Here is a 16,467-nt window from a genome sequence, read left to right on the forward strand (position 1 = left end):
TTCTTGAACTGAGGGGCCAAGAACTGGACACAATACTCCAGATGCGGCCTCACCAATGCAAAATAGAGGGGGAGGAGAACCTCTCTTGACCAACTAACCACACCCTTTCTAATGCACCCAAGTAGTAGCCCTTTTCCCCCACCATTGGATGCCTCATCACTGGACACATAAGAAATTTTCATGCAGTTATCATATTCAACATTAGCTTCCCTAAGGATAGCACGAGACACCAAACCTCACTAGCTGTCCCAAGGAAACACCTTAGTAATACCTTCACCTGACTGGCCACTTTTCCAAGCTGCTTGATCTAAAACAAAGCAGTAAGATACACAAAATGCCTCACAATCCCCTAAGCAAGAGAACAGTTGCCCCTCAGAGCAAGGAACAGTTCTCTAGTTCTGTTCCTTATTACCAAGCCAGTCTGATAATCAGACATTCTTTGACTGAAGACTTACAAGAAAGATTTCACTTTAAAATATTCAGCGAGGTTGTTTTTCAGCTCTCAGGTTACAATTATACACACTCGTAAAAGTTACAGCTGTTAAATTTTTATGCAGCTTGCTTTCAAGAAACACCAAGGCTACACAGCCGTGCCATATAAGTTAGTAGATATATGCTGTCTAGTAATTTCTATACCTTGGATCAAATTTAGTCAAACTAGAAGAACAGAAATCTCAGTGATGTCCCTACCACTTAGATGAGGTAGACAAGTACAGAAGTACTCTTACGGACTGAAATGAAACAGAAGCTCAATCCTTCTTGGACCTCTGAGAATCCACATAGGACATAAGTACAGTAACCACAAACTACAAAATCCAACCCTTTGACACCACATCATCTGCCCACTCCTTCTTCTCTCTCTACTTCCACATGAATTCTCATCTGACAGACGAAAACCTGAATAAAGTTTCTGCTAAAGCAATGCTCAGCAGGCCTTCCTGTTACCTACCTCCACTTCCCCTTCCCTGAAGGCATTCAAATACATCAGAACCAAAGAATTGTGGAAATACTGTAGCGACCTATTATTTCTTGAGAAGGTATTTTGACTAGGTGGTGAAAATATCAGCCTTTTACACCTCCTGTTTTGCTACTCTTGTTTTCAATTCATGCTTAGGAGTACCAAACGCTGCCTTCTAGCTGCTACTTTTTTTCCTTCCTACCTGTGCATCTGAGCCTCTTAAATGTGCACCTATTGCCCAGACTCACATGACAAATTACTACATTATATAGATTAAGAAATGGCTGAATAAATACTTTTTAAAAGGCAAGTGCTGTGGAGTGTACTTGTCCATTTATGACAATATTTAATCTGTTGTTCCTTTATTTAAGTATTAATTTGTCTACATGTAGTACCATTCTCTAGTGTTATGATTGAAAAGGAACTTTTCACGGTACAAATTAAAATTTATTATTTTCAAGGTTTGAGGAAATGGTGTATTCACATAAATGTGGGGTTTATCACTCTTCCTTCTTCCAAAGAGTTTAATACAGGAAATATCAAATTTAAGATACTATATCCTGAAAAGACTCCACTTACTGTACTTCCATTCTGATTACACACTGTTTCAATTCTCTATGCACAATAAAGAATTAAAAAAGATCAGTATAGTAGTGTGTATTTCTAACAATCAGTTTCAGAAACTACTTCATATGCTTTTTTTTTTTTTCTTTTGATATTCTAAAGCTCCTGTCTGGAAAGACAGACAAATCCTTAAGCAGCTCACTTTAAGGCCTTACAAATCACAAAAGGAAGCATTAGCACTTCTCAAAAACTCCAAGCATAATCAAAAAGCAAGGGGTCAAATAAAATCCAAGCTTGTATTTGCTTGGAAATACAGAACACCAAAATTCTGTAATCTAAAAATTATAAATTAAAATCTGTAACAAAAAGGTGAAAAAATGCCTGAAATTAATGAAACTTACTCCTTCCACAGAATAAGGCAAAAGAAAGAAATGCTGCACACAAAATATACTGAACTTCTAAAGTCTCCCTCTTCATCACAACTTTTATTGCTGTTCTCTTTATTTTATTTTTTTTTATTACAGCTCAAATAAATGTGACTCTGTTGCTAACTTCAGCTTTGCACACAACTACTATAAACAATCAAGCACATGCCGACTAGGAGTTCAGTAATTTAACTTTAAGGCACACCAGTTGTGAAAGCAACATACCCAACCTGTATACACAATGGAATGCCAATATTGACCAGAAGCATCCAAGTGCTATTATCATTCAGATAGCAAGGAAGTAGTATCTGTATCAGTGACTTGATACCAAAACAAATACCAACTGCAATGCACATTGTGAAAACTAAAGACACAATTGTGTTTGCCCCTTACAGCTATATGCAATTGGAAACACGTATAAAATTGCATGTTTACGTTACATAAAAAACTGGAAAGGGAGAAGGGGGTAGAAATCTCAATCTAAATAAAGTAAAATTTTAAAATCCACATTTTTTATACATTCCTAGGAAGACTTACACACTGAGAAAAATGTAAGAACTGGTGGAAGCAAGAATGCAGCTTTTTCACTTGCCACTGTAAAGTCAGGTTTGCTCTCACTGGGAACTATCAAGATACAGAACAATCTTTCTCAACATGATAGACAGACAGAGGATTTTAAATAAGGGTTTTATTTTAGAAGCTGCATAGCACTTCAAAATGTAAACAGCACCTGAAATTTTGACTCTAAGGAAAACAGAACATTTGAGTAATCTACACATGCCATGCCAACTACAGGCCATGAAGTTGAATGTGTTGAGATAGCTTTTATCCAACCTCTTCACTACACACCCAAAATTTAAATAATATAGGTACTACTCATAATTACAGTCTTCAGTAAATTTCCAGATTACTTTGAAAGTACTGAGGTTTTAGGTACTGTCTTCTTTTCAAGTAATCTTAAATAAAGTAATTGTTCACCTACAGTCATGGTTTTTACAAGTTGACAAAATCTTTAAATGCTGTTTTAACAAAAAACTGGCTGCAGAAGTGTACAGAAGAAAACAAAATTACAAAAAATGTGAAATGGAACTGAAAAAAACAGCTTTTCTCTTTCCATTTTCCCATGCTGCTACCTGCCCGCTCATGTTCTAAATGGCCACCACTTTTGTGTGCTGTCAAGGCAGTAATTTTCTCATGTTCCTCACAACCAACCAGAGAGGAAGACCAGGAGACAAAAATGCACTGAAATTACCTCCAAAAAGAACAGCACTCAAGGATTTTGTTATTCACCTTAACACAAACACCCAAGATCAGCTTCAGCCTGCCTGTCCCAAGCACACTAAGGAAAAAATAGCAAAGCATGTATCACTTACTTAGCAAGAAAAAGCATCAGGACCTTGAAAGTACTTGGTTCCTGTCAAAACTTAATTTCAGTTAAAGTGCTCCTTGTACATCTCTCTTAACAGTGGTCTAGTAAGAAAACAGTTCCATAATTAAAAAAAAAATTCCCAACATAATTATGGTTACTATTGGCTGTAATTCCTTGCACTCTCCTCCTCCAAACCATTTGGTTTCTGTCCCAGAGTCAGTAGTCATTACAGTTGTGAAGGGAAGAACAGCCCATGGCCTACTTTTTATACTCTTCTGCTACTTAAAGGAGTCACCTTAACATACTGATCAAAGCAAAGGGCAAGTAGTCAAGAACTATGAAGAACTAGCATCAACCTGCCCACCTTTTGTCTCAACACCTCACTGCTGCACTTACCTACAGAAAGAAAGTCTGGGCTAGGTCAGAGAAAACAAGCAGATTAAACAAAAGACAGGGATTCTCTTCCAAGCAGTGTTTTAACAGCAGGATTTGCCAAATTCTACTCAAATTTGGTAGTGCATTGAGTACAATGGTAAAACAAAATTCACTTACAAGTTAAATGAAGCAGCTTATTCAGAGTATGAAGGCTCCCGGAACAATGTGCTGCAACTGATCGTTGCCTTGGTCAGTACCAGGAAATTACTCTAATATACTGACAACCTCCTTTTTTTTTTTAATTAGTTTTTTAAAATCCTATATATTTTCACTGCTCATTCACTACATAACAACAAAGCATTGTAAAAGATGACAGATCTGAAAAAAAAAAAAAAAAAGATTCTATATTAACAGGGAAATACCGATCACAAACTATCGCTAAATCAAAACACTGCATGGTTAGAAAGGCTGGCAAGTATCCCTATTTTCCAGAATTTTATTCACTACAAGGAGTTAAGTTTAAAAATTGACTCAATCTCTGAACACGTTTGTTTTTTTCAGTATTCCTCAATACCTAAGAGTAACCAAAATGTTTTCAATGTTGGTAATTTCAGGGATACAAAAAAATAGGCTCTTAACATACATATAAATATACTGACAGAAACTGGGAAATGTAATTTAACATCAACAGCTAGGGAGTCACTAATACCATTAAAACCAGTACAGACTGCACAGCACATTTCAATTTAATTTGAAGGGGTGCATACTTCTTCCACTTCAAATCAACTTAAATACTTTTGTGTCAGCTTCAATGAACTAGTTTAACATTTTTTCTATGGCAGCATCTCCAAATGGAAGAGTACTTTAGCATATATGCAAGCTTAATGAAGGCACTCCTGTTCCATCTAGTTTTCTCAATTAAATATTCCAAAACAAAATCCTCACTGTACCCCAAACTGAGGAAGAAAACAAGATGCCTACAGAAAAGGAATTTATCAAGAAGACTGCTTGAAAATACAGGTCACAAGTCAAAGGATACTACCGAGGACTAACAGGATTAAATTTCATCCCAATGGAAAACCTCAAAAGCAAAAAAACCCCTAAACCCACCATTTTTCCCCACAAGTCTCCTACAGAAGATGATAGCATCCAAGAGCTGCACAGGGATAACCACTCAAAAAACAAAGCAGCAGGATGTATGAACTTTTGGTAGGGATCAAACTGAAAAAGTTGTAAAAGAGGTCCCTAAAAAATAAGCATGGCAGTAATTTTTTTCCCTCAACTGAATCTGGCCATTAGCAGAAAAGGCAGGACTACATCCAGTGTAAAGCTTGACACAAGAGAAATCCTTATCAATTTTAATAGCGTTTTAAGTCAACAGAAAGTGCTATCAACATATGGCACAATGACAGCCTGGCTGGAGATGCTGCCAAGGACATCCTCAAGCACTGCCAGCAGCACCAGCACCTTCATGCCTCTGTCCTCAACCAGCAAGGTTGCTGGGCCACCATTCCAGAAAGTCTCCAAAAATCAGTCAAAGCCTGTACACATTTGCAAGCCAAAAAGCACACGAGGCTGGCAGTATAAAACATACTTCTTGTGTAGCATCTGGAGTTGATCAGATTTTATAATACCATATGATTGCAGGTCAAAGAATCCTTCATAGGATGATGTAAACAGGAGCTACAACAAAGACACATTAAAATAAATTTGACTAATCTTTTTAAAAACTGTTCTTCCTGAACTCAAAGACTGTAAGATAAATGTCTGGTTTTGTCACTCAGTGACAATGACCATATCCCTTAAAATAATTTACCTGCCTTCCCTGTGACAACTTGTGTTCTGTAACAGCTGGTTGCTTTTTTTAATACTTGAAAGCTCTTGCTATAACAAAATTTACACATCAAGTTGAGCCATACCTAGGCCTCACAAGCAGCTGCTACAAAGATTTAGTGAAGAAAAACAACCCACATGTACTGCATCTTCTAGTACTATTTCTACCCATCTGAAGTATAAAAGCAGTTACTGTAAGCCATAGCATGCTGCAAGTCAGAAAAAGCACAATAGCTGTATTTTTCTAGTAAATATGCTTAAAATAAAGAACTCACCTTCTATATGTGTGGTACTCAGTAAAAAAAAAAAAAAAAAAAAAAGATGTGGTGCAGTAAAACAACTGCTTTTAAAATTACTCTTAGGATTATTTTTAAATCCTAACAGAACTCACTTTCTGAAACAACATTTAAAACAAGCAGAACCAAAATGCTCAGAACCAAGAATATGTGCAGTCTTTAAGCCCAACATAGGAACTAAAACTAAATTGTACAGCCATGAACATCTCTTACAAGAGGCTTTCCTAACAATCTATGAAACTAGTTCTGGTTTGCAATTCAATATGCTATTGAATAGCATTATGTGCACGTAGACTATGTGCTACCAACATGGAAATCACTTTCACACACAGACTAACTGCTGAGAAGGCAGTATATAAGAGAACATTTTCTTAAAGTATAAATTAAAATGCTAGCCTTCCCAGTAAGACATCAAGGGAGCAAAAAACCCAAGTAAGTGCAAATACTAGCCAAATAACCCACACAAAAGAAAACCTGCCATATTTACAAAAGAAAAGTCAGTCTCTACTACAAATCACACAGCTTTCAGAAACCTAAGACGGGTCAACTGCTCCTGGCCTAAAGCTACATTTCTAGATTCTTTTATCAAACTTAATGAAATCAATAGATTATTTCTCAGTCTCATCATCCCAGAAATCCACTCACCTATATTCGTAAGCCTTAAGAGTTCCTAAAATCCATCCACTCAAAAACTGCAGAGAGACACTGTCTTAGAAATCCAGGTAACCACGAACTTGTGCAAATTATTTAACCTAAAGAAAACAACACCCCTACAGATGTACGAGACTGCCAGGTGAACTAAGTGCTGGAAATTATGATCTTTCTATATATTTAGAATTAACAGAACAGCTAGAAGAAACCGCAACACTTGAGTGCTCAAAGCACACAGACATCTAGACAAAAGCCACATGAATTCCAAATGTTATTTGGCTTCAAAACTATACTACTGGTTAACATCTTTACAAGTTCTGCTTCTCCTACAACCATAACACTTCACTAACACTTTATATTCTACAAAATGTATTAAGATGAAGCATTGTTCTGGAAATTTTAGAAGCAATGGTGTGTTTGAAGCCACTCAAAAATTCAAACTTGAAATAACAGCACTAAACAAAGCAGATTAATGGTTATTGGTGTCAATGAACAGTCCCTCAACAAGCCCACTGGCACCCTCTTTGCATCTGAGGCTGCAGTTCCATGTACTATTATTTTATCTCTACTGCAGAAAACGATGCTTCCCGCTTTTTCCCTCTCACCACTTTTGTTCCTAAGGTACACAATTCTGTACAACTAAGAGCAGGACTAAATCAGGTACTTGGATCCCTGAAAAACACATCTGAAAAAAAAAAAGTAAAAGTTTCTCTGCACCTGAATGAGTTGCCTAGTTCAGTTAATAGCACAAATGGTTGCATTAACACGATACAAAGTGTAAAAATAAGACCTTTTTAAGTAAGCTTGGTCTCCCTTAAACTAATTATACTTTAGGCATACACTGAAGTACAGCTTTAACAGTCTATAGTGGGGGTTGCTGTCTTTAGAAGACAATTTAAGATGGGGTTTGTTCTCTGTTTCAAAACTCCTTCCAGAATTAAGCCTGCACAATTATATCAGTACTCTCACATTACTTAATTGCTTTATAGTTCTTAAGTGTTAACAAGACATCTGCTTACATATGATTTAGATTATTCAATCACACTACTTCAGCAATATAATTTAAAAATATATATATTTGACTTATTTTTGTCAACTAGTCTCCCCTTGATATATATATGTAGGATTACTCCTGTAAATTGACCTAACCAGAAGTTTCTTCCTATGCTTGCCACTGGTTAAGGACTTTTTACAAAAATTATTCTCTTCTGGCACACTTTAAAGACAATTATTGCAGTCATTTAATGAGTGTGCAATTATCTAAGGAAAAATTATATTCTTAAATCATAACAGTCATTACAACAGCAAGTACTTCATTCTAAAGAGGAAACGTACACAAAGAATTGGTCAGCCTAATTATGTGACAAGTGATGAAGGTTGAGAGAGATTTAAGCATTAGTGATAGCAAAAAAATAATTAAAAAAAAAGAAGAATGATGAAACAATTTAATTCTACCCAATAGAGATGGCAATTACTAATTAACTCAAAGCCTTGGAATCAGTAAAGCAGATACACTGGTGCATTTGCTCTGTTCTACTTAGAAGTCCAGAAATCTCTCCTCTCCTTATTACATGGCTATATTATGAAAGGAAAAACAAGACAAATGGAATACAGAAAATTAAAAATGAGTATCATTAGTACTCAGTAAATATGTTGCCAACTAACATCACACACATGTACTTTCTTTCCTCAACCCATGCAATCTGTCATTTTAAAAAGAAATAAAATGTATAAAATGCTTATACAAAACTTAGAGAAAATATACACAAAAGGAAATGCTTCGTACACATCCAAGTATTATTAAAGTTGTAAATACTGCTATCTTCAATGATGAATACATCATTAGCAAAAAGCCATAGATTAGTAATGACAACTTCTTATATACAGCTATAGTTAAGACTTAGTCCATTGAGGAACTGCACTACTCAAGCTCAGAGATGCTGCACTACTCCCTCATTAACCCTGTGCATTTGACACAGCTTCACCACTTTCACTTCCCCCCCATTTGTACAGGCCTCACTAAAACAAGAGAATGAAACAACAAAGCTGGAAAATAAAGTACAAAAAAGGTCCGTGGAAAGATTACTTTCATTATTTGTACACACACGAGAAGGCTATTAGGTGGTGGGAGATGACAACTGAATTCTGCTATCTCTCTGTGGTAATTTATTAAGCTCCTATGAGGAAGGAAAAAATTGTTCTTTAGGCATAGGGAATTAAAACCAGAACATCCAACTCCTAAAAACGTTTAAAAGGAAAGTTCAGACAGAGATTTACACTTCTTAATATGATGAGGCTGCCTGTAAAATTAACCACAACTAAAGGAACAAGACCAAGACAAATACAGTGGATACGCTTATTGGGAGCTACAGCACAACTATTAAGCATTTTAGGAAAAAAACCAAGGTTTTAGGGCTCTTTTGGTTTGGGGGCTGCTTTCTTGGGAGCTAAGTGTGGTTTTTACATTTCAAGATTACAAAATATGATTCATAATGCCCCCTGAAACCCAAGTACTTACTGGAACAGGTGTCTAGATTTCAGTTTTCAGATGATGCAAAGCAGGGCAAGTTCTGAGATGTGCATTTTATTTTGCTCAGTCCTACTGAAAACTGTCATCCATTGCTTCACAAGCAATATATGTAACAGCATCATAATTTTACAATCTTGTATTGGAATAACACTTAGGAGCCATAACCTATAAACTTACTACACAAGATAGCAAGGTCTGTTTTACAAATAACTGATATGTAGTGTGATGGGTTCATCACTTTAAAGTAATGCTTCTCATGACAGGCTCACTTACAATTAAAGTACACAGAATCTAAGAAATACACTGACAAATACTATATCCTGGACTTGTACACATCTGCCATAACTCCATTATCTAGTAATTGGCTTGTTGTACCTACCACAGCTAGCTTAGAAAACACATCACTGCTTACTATGTATTTCTCCCATAAAAACTTTACAGTGCAAGATTTAATTTACATGTTGAACAGCAATCAATGGCCAAGTAAGAGGTTTACAAGTAGAATAATGTTGATATAAAAGGGAGACATCTACTAACACAGTGAGATGTGAAAGACCTGTAACTATTCAGGACATGGATCTCAGCTGGACCTGAGCTCCATTGCTGATACTAGGCTCACACAGATGAGGTTATATGCCAATCCAATACATACAGATGTCCCAGAGAACAACACCAACCAAGCAATCACCTACAATCATCAGACATTCTTTGCTGAACTTTCAACAAGGCCAAGACAAATCCTCTCCAAAAACAGTGTCAGTTGTTGCTACAAAATAAGCGGTAGGAAAACTCATTCTTGCAAGCACAAAAGCACTTTTCAAGTTTCAAGTCAGTTCAAAAATTTTATAAGTCAGATATAAGAAACTGGACTTCATGAATATACTGAATTATCAAGTTAGGTGTCAAATTGTTACTCAAAAAGGGAAGAAACAATTGACTTAAGAACTAAAATTACCACCTTGTCCTATAGCATTTAAGATTATTAGTGAATATTATTTTTCAGCTTTATCTCAGTTATTCTGTTTTCAATTACGTAGCCAGAAGAGATCAAAATTCTTATTACAAAACACCACATGCATTGAGATGACTGCAAACTTCTTGGGATGGTTTATATTTCAGATTATCTTTCCAACTTCCTTCTTCTTCTAAACAAGGAGAACTGAATGTTGAAGGCTATTTTTTGTTGTCATTTTTTCAACTTTATGAAAAGTGAACAGATTCTTTCACTTTAGCAAACTCGAAACAGTTTTAAGTGTTGTTAAAGATTCAAAGTGTTACACTAGTCAAAGCTAAGACTACACAAATCTTCAGTGCATCTCTCCACATTACTTTCAGTTCTCAAACTAATGAAAAATGCATGATGTAAAATGAAGAGGCACAATTTATTTACAATTATAATCTAATTACAGCAAGCATAGAAAACATAATAGCAGCATAAGACATTCTAGATGGTTTTTAATTCTTCAATATTATTACACTGAACAGATTGTATTACTTTTTAAATTAATTTCTATCAAAAGAGCAGCTGTACAAGTAAAAGTGTGATGAGCATGCTTGCTTTCAAATAATGAAACAACTACTTAGTGTTATTTCTTTACTTTAAATAACTTCAGAATAACTGTAGTTAAAGATCTTTGTCTAACATTCGGTCCATTCCAATAGTCCATTGACTGTTTAGTAAAAGAGAAAGTTTTCCTTTCTGAAAAAAATCTCAATCATTAGCAAAGTAAAGCTGATAAAAATAAATCCGCTACTAATTATTTTCTCAATGTGTAGTACTAAAGCAACATTGCTTTGTTAGAGAATAAACATTTTACCTTAACTATTACACTGGAAAATTATCAAAACCCTTTCCCACTTAACTCCTAGATTTAGGACAACCAGTTTCTGTAAGACCACTATTCCCTCCTCCAACCTGTACCTCACCTTATTCCTCTCTGGTTAAACTATGCATATTTGTAAAAAGTTCAAACCGAACAAATTCATCTGGAACTTCATAGTCTACAAAGTGATCAAAGAATAGAAGTGGGAATTAGAACTAAAACTCCTCTTAGAATTCTAATCAGAGAACAGACAGGTACAAAACACTTCTTACCCTCAGTAATTATCACACATTTCTATACCTATTCATACAATATATTACATACACTGCTGATTTAAAGAGGCTTCTAAACTTTACTTCTGTCACTCATCCATCAATACATTCCTCAATAGTTTGTCAGACACTACCTTCACAGCCAGTTCCTAAAGAAACATTAAACACCTGTGCCATTGCATTCTCCAAAATAATAAAAACAAAACCAAGCAGTTTTATAACTGTTTTATGACCACTTCATTTCCAAATTTCAGATAGTAAATACTGTAAAGGTTCCTTTGTTTTCACACCACAATAAAAACCAAAACCAACGTCCCCAAAATTTAAAAACACTCTCCACAGGCCTTAGAACTTTTCCTCCATTCCTAGTTACAAAACCCAAGTGCTAAAACTGATGTAATCGAGATCAAAGTAAGCCCTGAAAAGTTCTGATGTACACAACAGAAAAGTCACAGCACCGCAAAGTTTTACTAGACCTACTTTTTGCTGCCTGGCTTGTATCCCACATGCTCCTCCCAAACGATACTAACTCCTGGATTTCTCTCCACCCTCACTTTCCCTGGAATCCACTTCCTCTTCACCCTTCACCCCAAGTATGCTCATGGGAGACCAACAGCCTCAACGCTACTGTTTGCAACTCCGGCTTCTGCTGCTCCGCTTCCTGGCAGGGAACTCGGGCACTGCTCCCTCTGCAGTACTCTACAGGCAGTATTCAGTGGGATCACGTTTCACTAAGAGCTACTACACACCACACGTCTTTATGTCACTGATATAACTGACAAGAGTAGCCACCTGGGCTGTGCCCTCTTCTTCCCCCTCCTCGACCTAAAGATAAGGAATATTTATGGAAACCAACAGAATGCATGCATCTACTGCATCATTCAGCTAATCAAATTCATCTCAAATACACAGCACTACCCATGTTCTATTAACATCACACCACTACTTCACAGGAAAAGTTTCACTAGTAGGAATTGAAAATTACACGCTCTGTAAACTTTACTTGTAATGGAGAAGCAATCTACTGAACCAAGACCAAAGATTAAACATGTTAAACCCTTATCTCTACACTAATGACATAATATTGAAGGGGGGTGAAAGTGTTACACTGCCTCCTTAACAGGTCTGAGTCTTGCAAACCAAGCAGAAAACAGAGTCAGTAATTAAGTTCCTCGCTTCCCCATTATTTTTTTCCAGTAAGACATCACTCCATATTGTCCCATAGACAAAACTGGTAGCAGGAATATAGAGAAGTAATACAGTTATTACAACCTTTTTAAAGCTGTCTGCATGTATATATTTGCCTCTGTTTTGAAATGCTGAAATTGAAAATTAGACAAGTTATAGTTCTCCTTTTTCAAATACAAGCTAAATTCATACTAGAATTTATAATGTATGTTTAAAATAAAAATTACTACTTTCACTGTTCACATGCACATGGATTTCAACAGACAGATTCAGGAAACACGAGATAACCAGCAATGGCAGCTGAATATGGGCATTTATCTCAGGAGATACAGAACCTTCTGCCAAACCATATAATTGAAAAAGTTTCAGTATTCCTGTCAAATCAAATCTGGGCTAGAAGCTACCAAGCAGTGACAAAGTGTGATATTACGGTATTAACCTACAGGTAATGCAGTCACTGAACCCACTCTTCAAACATTAAAAAGGAAAGTCACTAAACAAGTCTCCAAAACCACAACAATTGCTTTAACCACTGATACATTTTAAAAGCTGAAACAATAATTATTTGTGTCTTCAGTACTCTTATATTAAAAAATTATTTTCTTTTGACTTATGGATTTTTTTTAGCTGAAAAATATGCAAAAATCTCACATACGTTGCAACTTCTAGTAGCCATAATATTAACATGATTTTGCTGGTTACAGTGTTGTAAAAAAATAACTTGCCCTATTTTGTTTGTTTTTGAAAAGCTTAGCTAGTCTCCTAAAATACCTAAGCAATCCAGAAACATGAGTCTCTGTTTCCATGTACTGACACTTACACAGAGTGTCCTAGAAAAAGAGGTGATGATACAGATGAAGATAAAGATAATCATTAGAAGTGGACTTACTAACTCAAAACTATTAGAAAATTCACTACTTTACATATATTATGAGAAAGATCTTGTAAAACACAGGCCTGAAGGACTAGCATTCTGAACATGCTTACACAATTTTAACACCTCTTGGATAGCCTCACAAGCACTATCCACAAATTTTGTTTCTCTCCTATAAGTACATTATAATTTCTGTGCTACCTTGTCCTCCATGTGGAGGGCTTGAACACTTGTAGTGCATGTGCACATCACACTATAGCACCTAGAGAATTGCTTGGTTTAATAAAAAAAACCAAAAGCAAATGTAAGCATAGCCTTTTATGTGTTTTGTTATTAATCATCACATCAAAACATCAAAAAAGTTTGTATTTTTAGCCAATGAGCATAAGCAAAGGACCGATTAACAACAAAACCAGTGCAATTCTTGCAGGAAATCAACCACAAAAGCTTTATTAAAGCTTTTAAAAATTAGTTGCTATAAGTACATCAAAAGACAATAAGCCATTATATTTGCACCAAAGCCATGAAACAACCCATTTTCTCTGCTGTGCTTGGGAAACATAAGCAGCAGAATGACCAGCAGCATTTACTTTGAATAAAAATTTCAGGTTGTAGAAGGAAACAACACGAGAAAGCAAGTCTAGCACCAAAAAGGTCTGTTTTTTTTCCCCCTAAACTAAGTTACTTAGACTTCTTCAGGTTCAAACAGAAGCACTTCTGAAAATCTTCTGTTACCATCCTTTGGCACAAGAACCAGTCACTACTGTTCATTTAACAACATCAAACAAATCAAACAGCTCAAACCCCTGCTCCCCAAATCCCTACATACCTGTCCTTGTAAGGTTACACGACTTCTGTCTTGCAGATGCTGATTAGAGACTGAAGAATGCCAAGGATGGATCTGGCTTTGAGACTGTGCCTGAACAAGATCAGGTGACTGTGATACTTGCTGTGTGGTTATATGATGCTCTAGGTCATGCTCTAAAACATGGCTTGTGCTATCCTGAACAAATGCAGAATCATCAAACTGTGGCAGAAGGTCTTCCTGAAGGAGGTCATCTGGGTCAAGTCCTGTAAATGGTTCATTATGAGTCTCAACCTGATGAAGTAAGTTCTCATCTAAAGATGTAAAACCATTGCTTTCAATAGGGTCAGTGAAATGGCTTATCTGAGAAGCAGAACCAGCAGAAGCTGGAAAATTAATACTCACAGGAGAGAGTTTTGAACTACCAAAGTTGCCCTGAGGATGTGCAGAATGCAACATATGAAAACTATTTGAATTCAAAGGTGTATTAGGATTCAACATGTGCTCAGTTGTTTCTTGCTTGGTCCCTGTTTGAGATGTAAAGGCATCACTTCCAGTGAAGTCAGAGATAGAGTGTGTCTGCTGGCTAGTAGAAAGAGCTGTTGTAGACTGAAGAAGGCTGGTAGGAGAAATGTGGTTATTAGAGTAAGAATAAGGAGATGAAAACTGTTGGCTGTTATTGACAGAACACGGAGTAATAGTTGGGGATTGTCCATCAAAATTTCCTTCTTGATTCCCACAAAAATGTATCGAAGCACTTGCAGTTTGAGAAAACTGTTGAACAGACAGAGGCTGCTGTGAAGCTGATGGATTAGAAACCGGAGGTGGGTGCTTAACACTGACTCTGTGAGAAGTAGACACGTTAACGTCCATGAAGTCTTTTGGCTGACTCAGAGCATCCTGCCCCATGTTGCTTCTGCTTTGCTGTGACCGTAGCGAGGCACACTGATGCTGTGGTTCAGTAGCCTGAAATAAGGCAAAGTCATGGTGTGCTACAAAGCTTTTGTTTTGCTGCATAGACTGAGAATGTCCTTGGTGAAAGGGGGACCCATTTTGATTTGAAACAGTTGTGGCAGTTTGATGACCCCACATAGGACTCCCATCAGCCACATCTGGAAACATCCCATTAGACTGGTTCTGCGGATGAATTGGTGAACAATTGAACTGAGAGTGCGGTGACAAGACATTGTCAGCTGGGCTATTAAAGGACTGATTTACTGAGTGAAGTTTCAGTGAATCATACTGATTCAGCTGATCAAACTCACTCATCTTTTGTTGATTTTGAGCATCTTGCACATGGTTCAATGAGTCTATGTGCAAAGGTTCAAATTCTGCACCCAAATTCAATTCATCAACAAGTGAAACAGGTCCAGGTTGAACAAAGGCATCATCTGACAAACCTTCTAAGGTCTCACTAAAAAGATTGGCATCATCAAAAAAATCCATCATAGGATCAGTCATCTTGATAGGTCTGTACTGCTTTTTCTCTCAACTCCAAACGGAGTCACTTTTGGCTCTCTGCAGTGAACAGAAACAAATGACATCCAGCAGTCACCACCTTATCCAAGGCATACCAACATCCATTAGTGCTTCTGATGAAACATTCGTCTTAGAGTGTTAAAGCATCCTATGGGAAAGAGGAAAAAAAAGAATAAGAGAAAAATTACTTTCATGAATCTCCTCTTGGCTCCTCCCTCTCCCCAGCAGTTTCACTGATTTTTTGATACTTTGTTCATAACTTTGCAGTTTAGTTAAAACACAAATATTTATTTTTGCCCAGTGCAGCATGTCAGTTTTGTACCTTAAGTAATTAAATATTACCTAATAATACTGCTGAAACCTTCTGCTTATGATTATAAGCAACAGAATTACAACTTTCTTAGTATCAAACACATTCCAACAGATGATAAACATCAGGATCCAGGTAGACAATGTGGCATGACCTGAGGTTTCAGCAACATTTCTTATATAATCTTCTCTTATCCCAGGATATTTCAACTCCAAGGATAATATAATATAATTTGACATCTTTGTGCCCTCTTACATTGAGAATCTGTGATGAAGCTACATTTACTGTAAAAACTAAATTAATTCTAATACTTCGTATGGCTAAATTCGCTACCATTATTGTATACTCATTTAATCTTTACCCAGCTTAAAGTTTGCAAAATCCTTCTAGAACATCAATGTCTAAGAACTATTTGGACCAATTATGGATTATAAAGCACACATCTCAATCAAGGTATAACCTGCAATTGGAAGCATGGTTGTTGTACCTGAAATTAAGAAGTGACTGCCCCCTGTCAGTAAGAACTGCTTCAACAATACTTAACAACTATAGGACAATCATTAAATCGACAATTTTCTGCAGTGGGTTTTGTTTTTTAAATATAATGTATCCCAGTAGCATTCAGCGATATTTTAAACTAGTGTTTAATTTCTCTTAGAATTTTAAGCTATCAACTTCTTATCAAACAAGTGGATTTTACATAAAACACTAATCA

General features: G+C 36.3%; 1 protein-coding gene across 1 annotated transcript in view; it reads right to left on the reverse strand.

Moving 5' to 3' along the window:
• Positions 1 to 15,424, reverse strand: part of CHD9 (chromodomain helicase DNA binding protein 9) — a 73,112-nt gene extending 57,688 nt beyond the window's left edge. Inside the window, 1 exon segment of the mRNA XM_009997473.1 lies at positions 13,988 to 15,424. Coding sequence (XP_009995775.1) covers positions 13,988 to 15,424 — 1,437 coding nt within the window.
• Positions 15,425 to 16,467: the final 1,043 nt, after the last annotated feature.

Source organism: Chaetura pelagica, unplaced genomic scaffold (genome assembly GCF_000747805.2).
Source record: "Chaetura pelagica isolate M959 unplaced genomic scaffold, ChaPel_1.0 scaffold425, whole genome shotgun sequence".
Classification (NCBI taxonomy): domain Eukaryota; kingdom Metazoa; phylum Chordata; class Aves; order Apodiformes; family Apodidae; genus Chaetura; species Chaetura pelagica.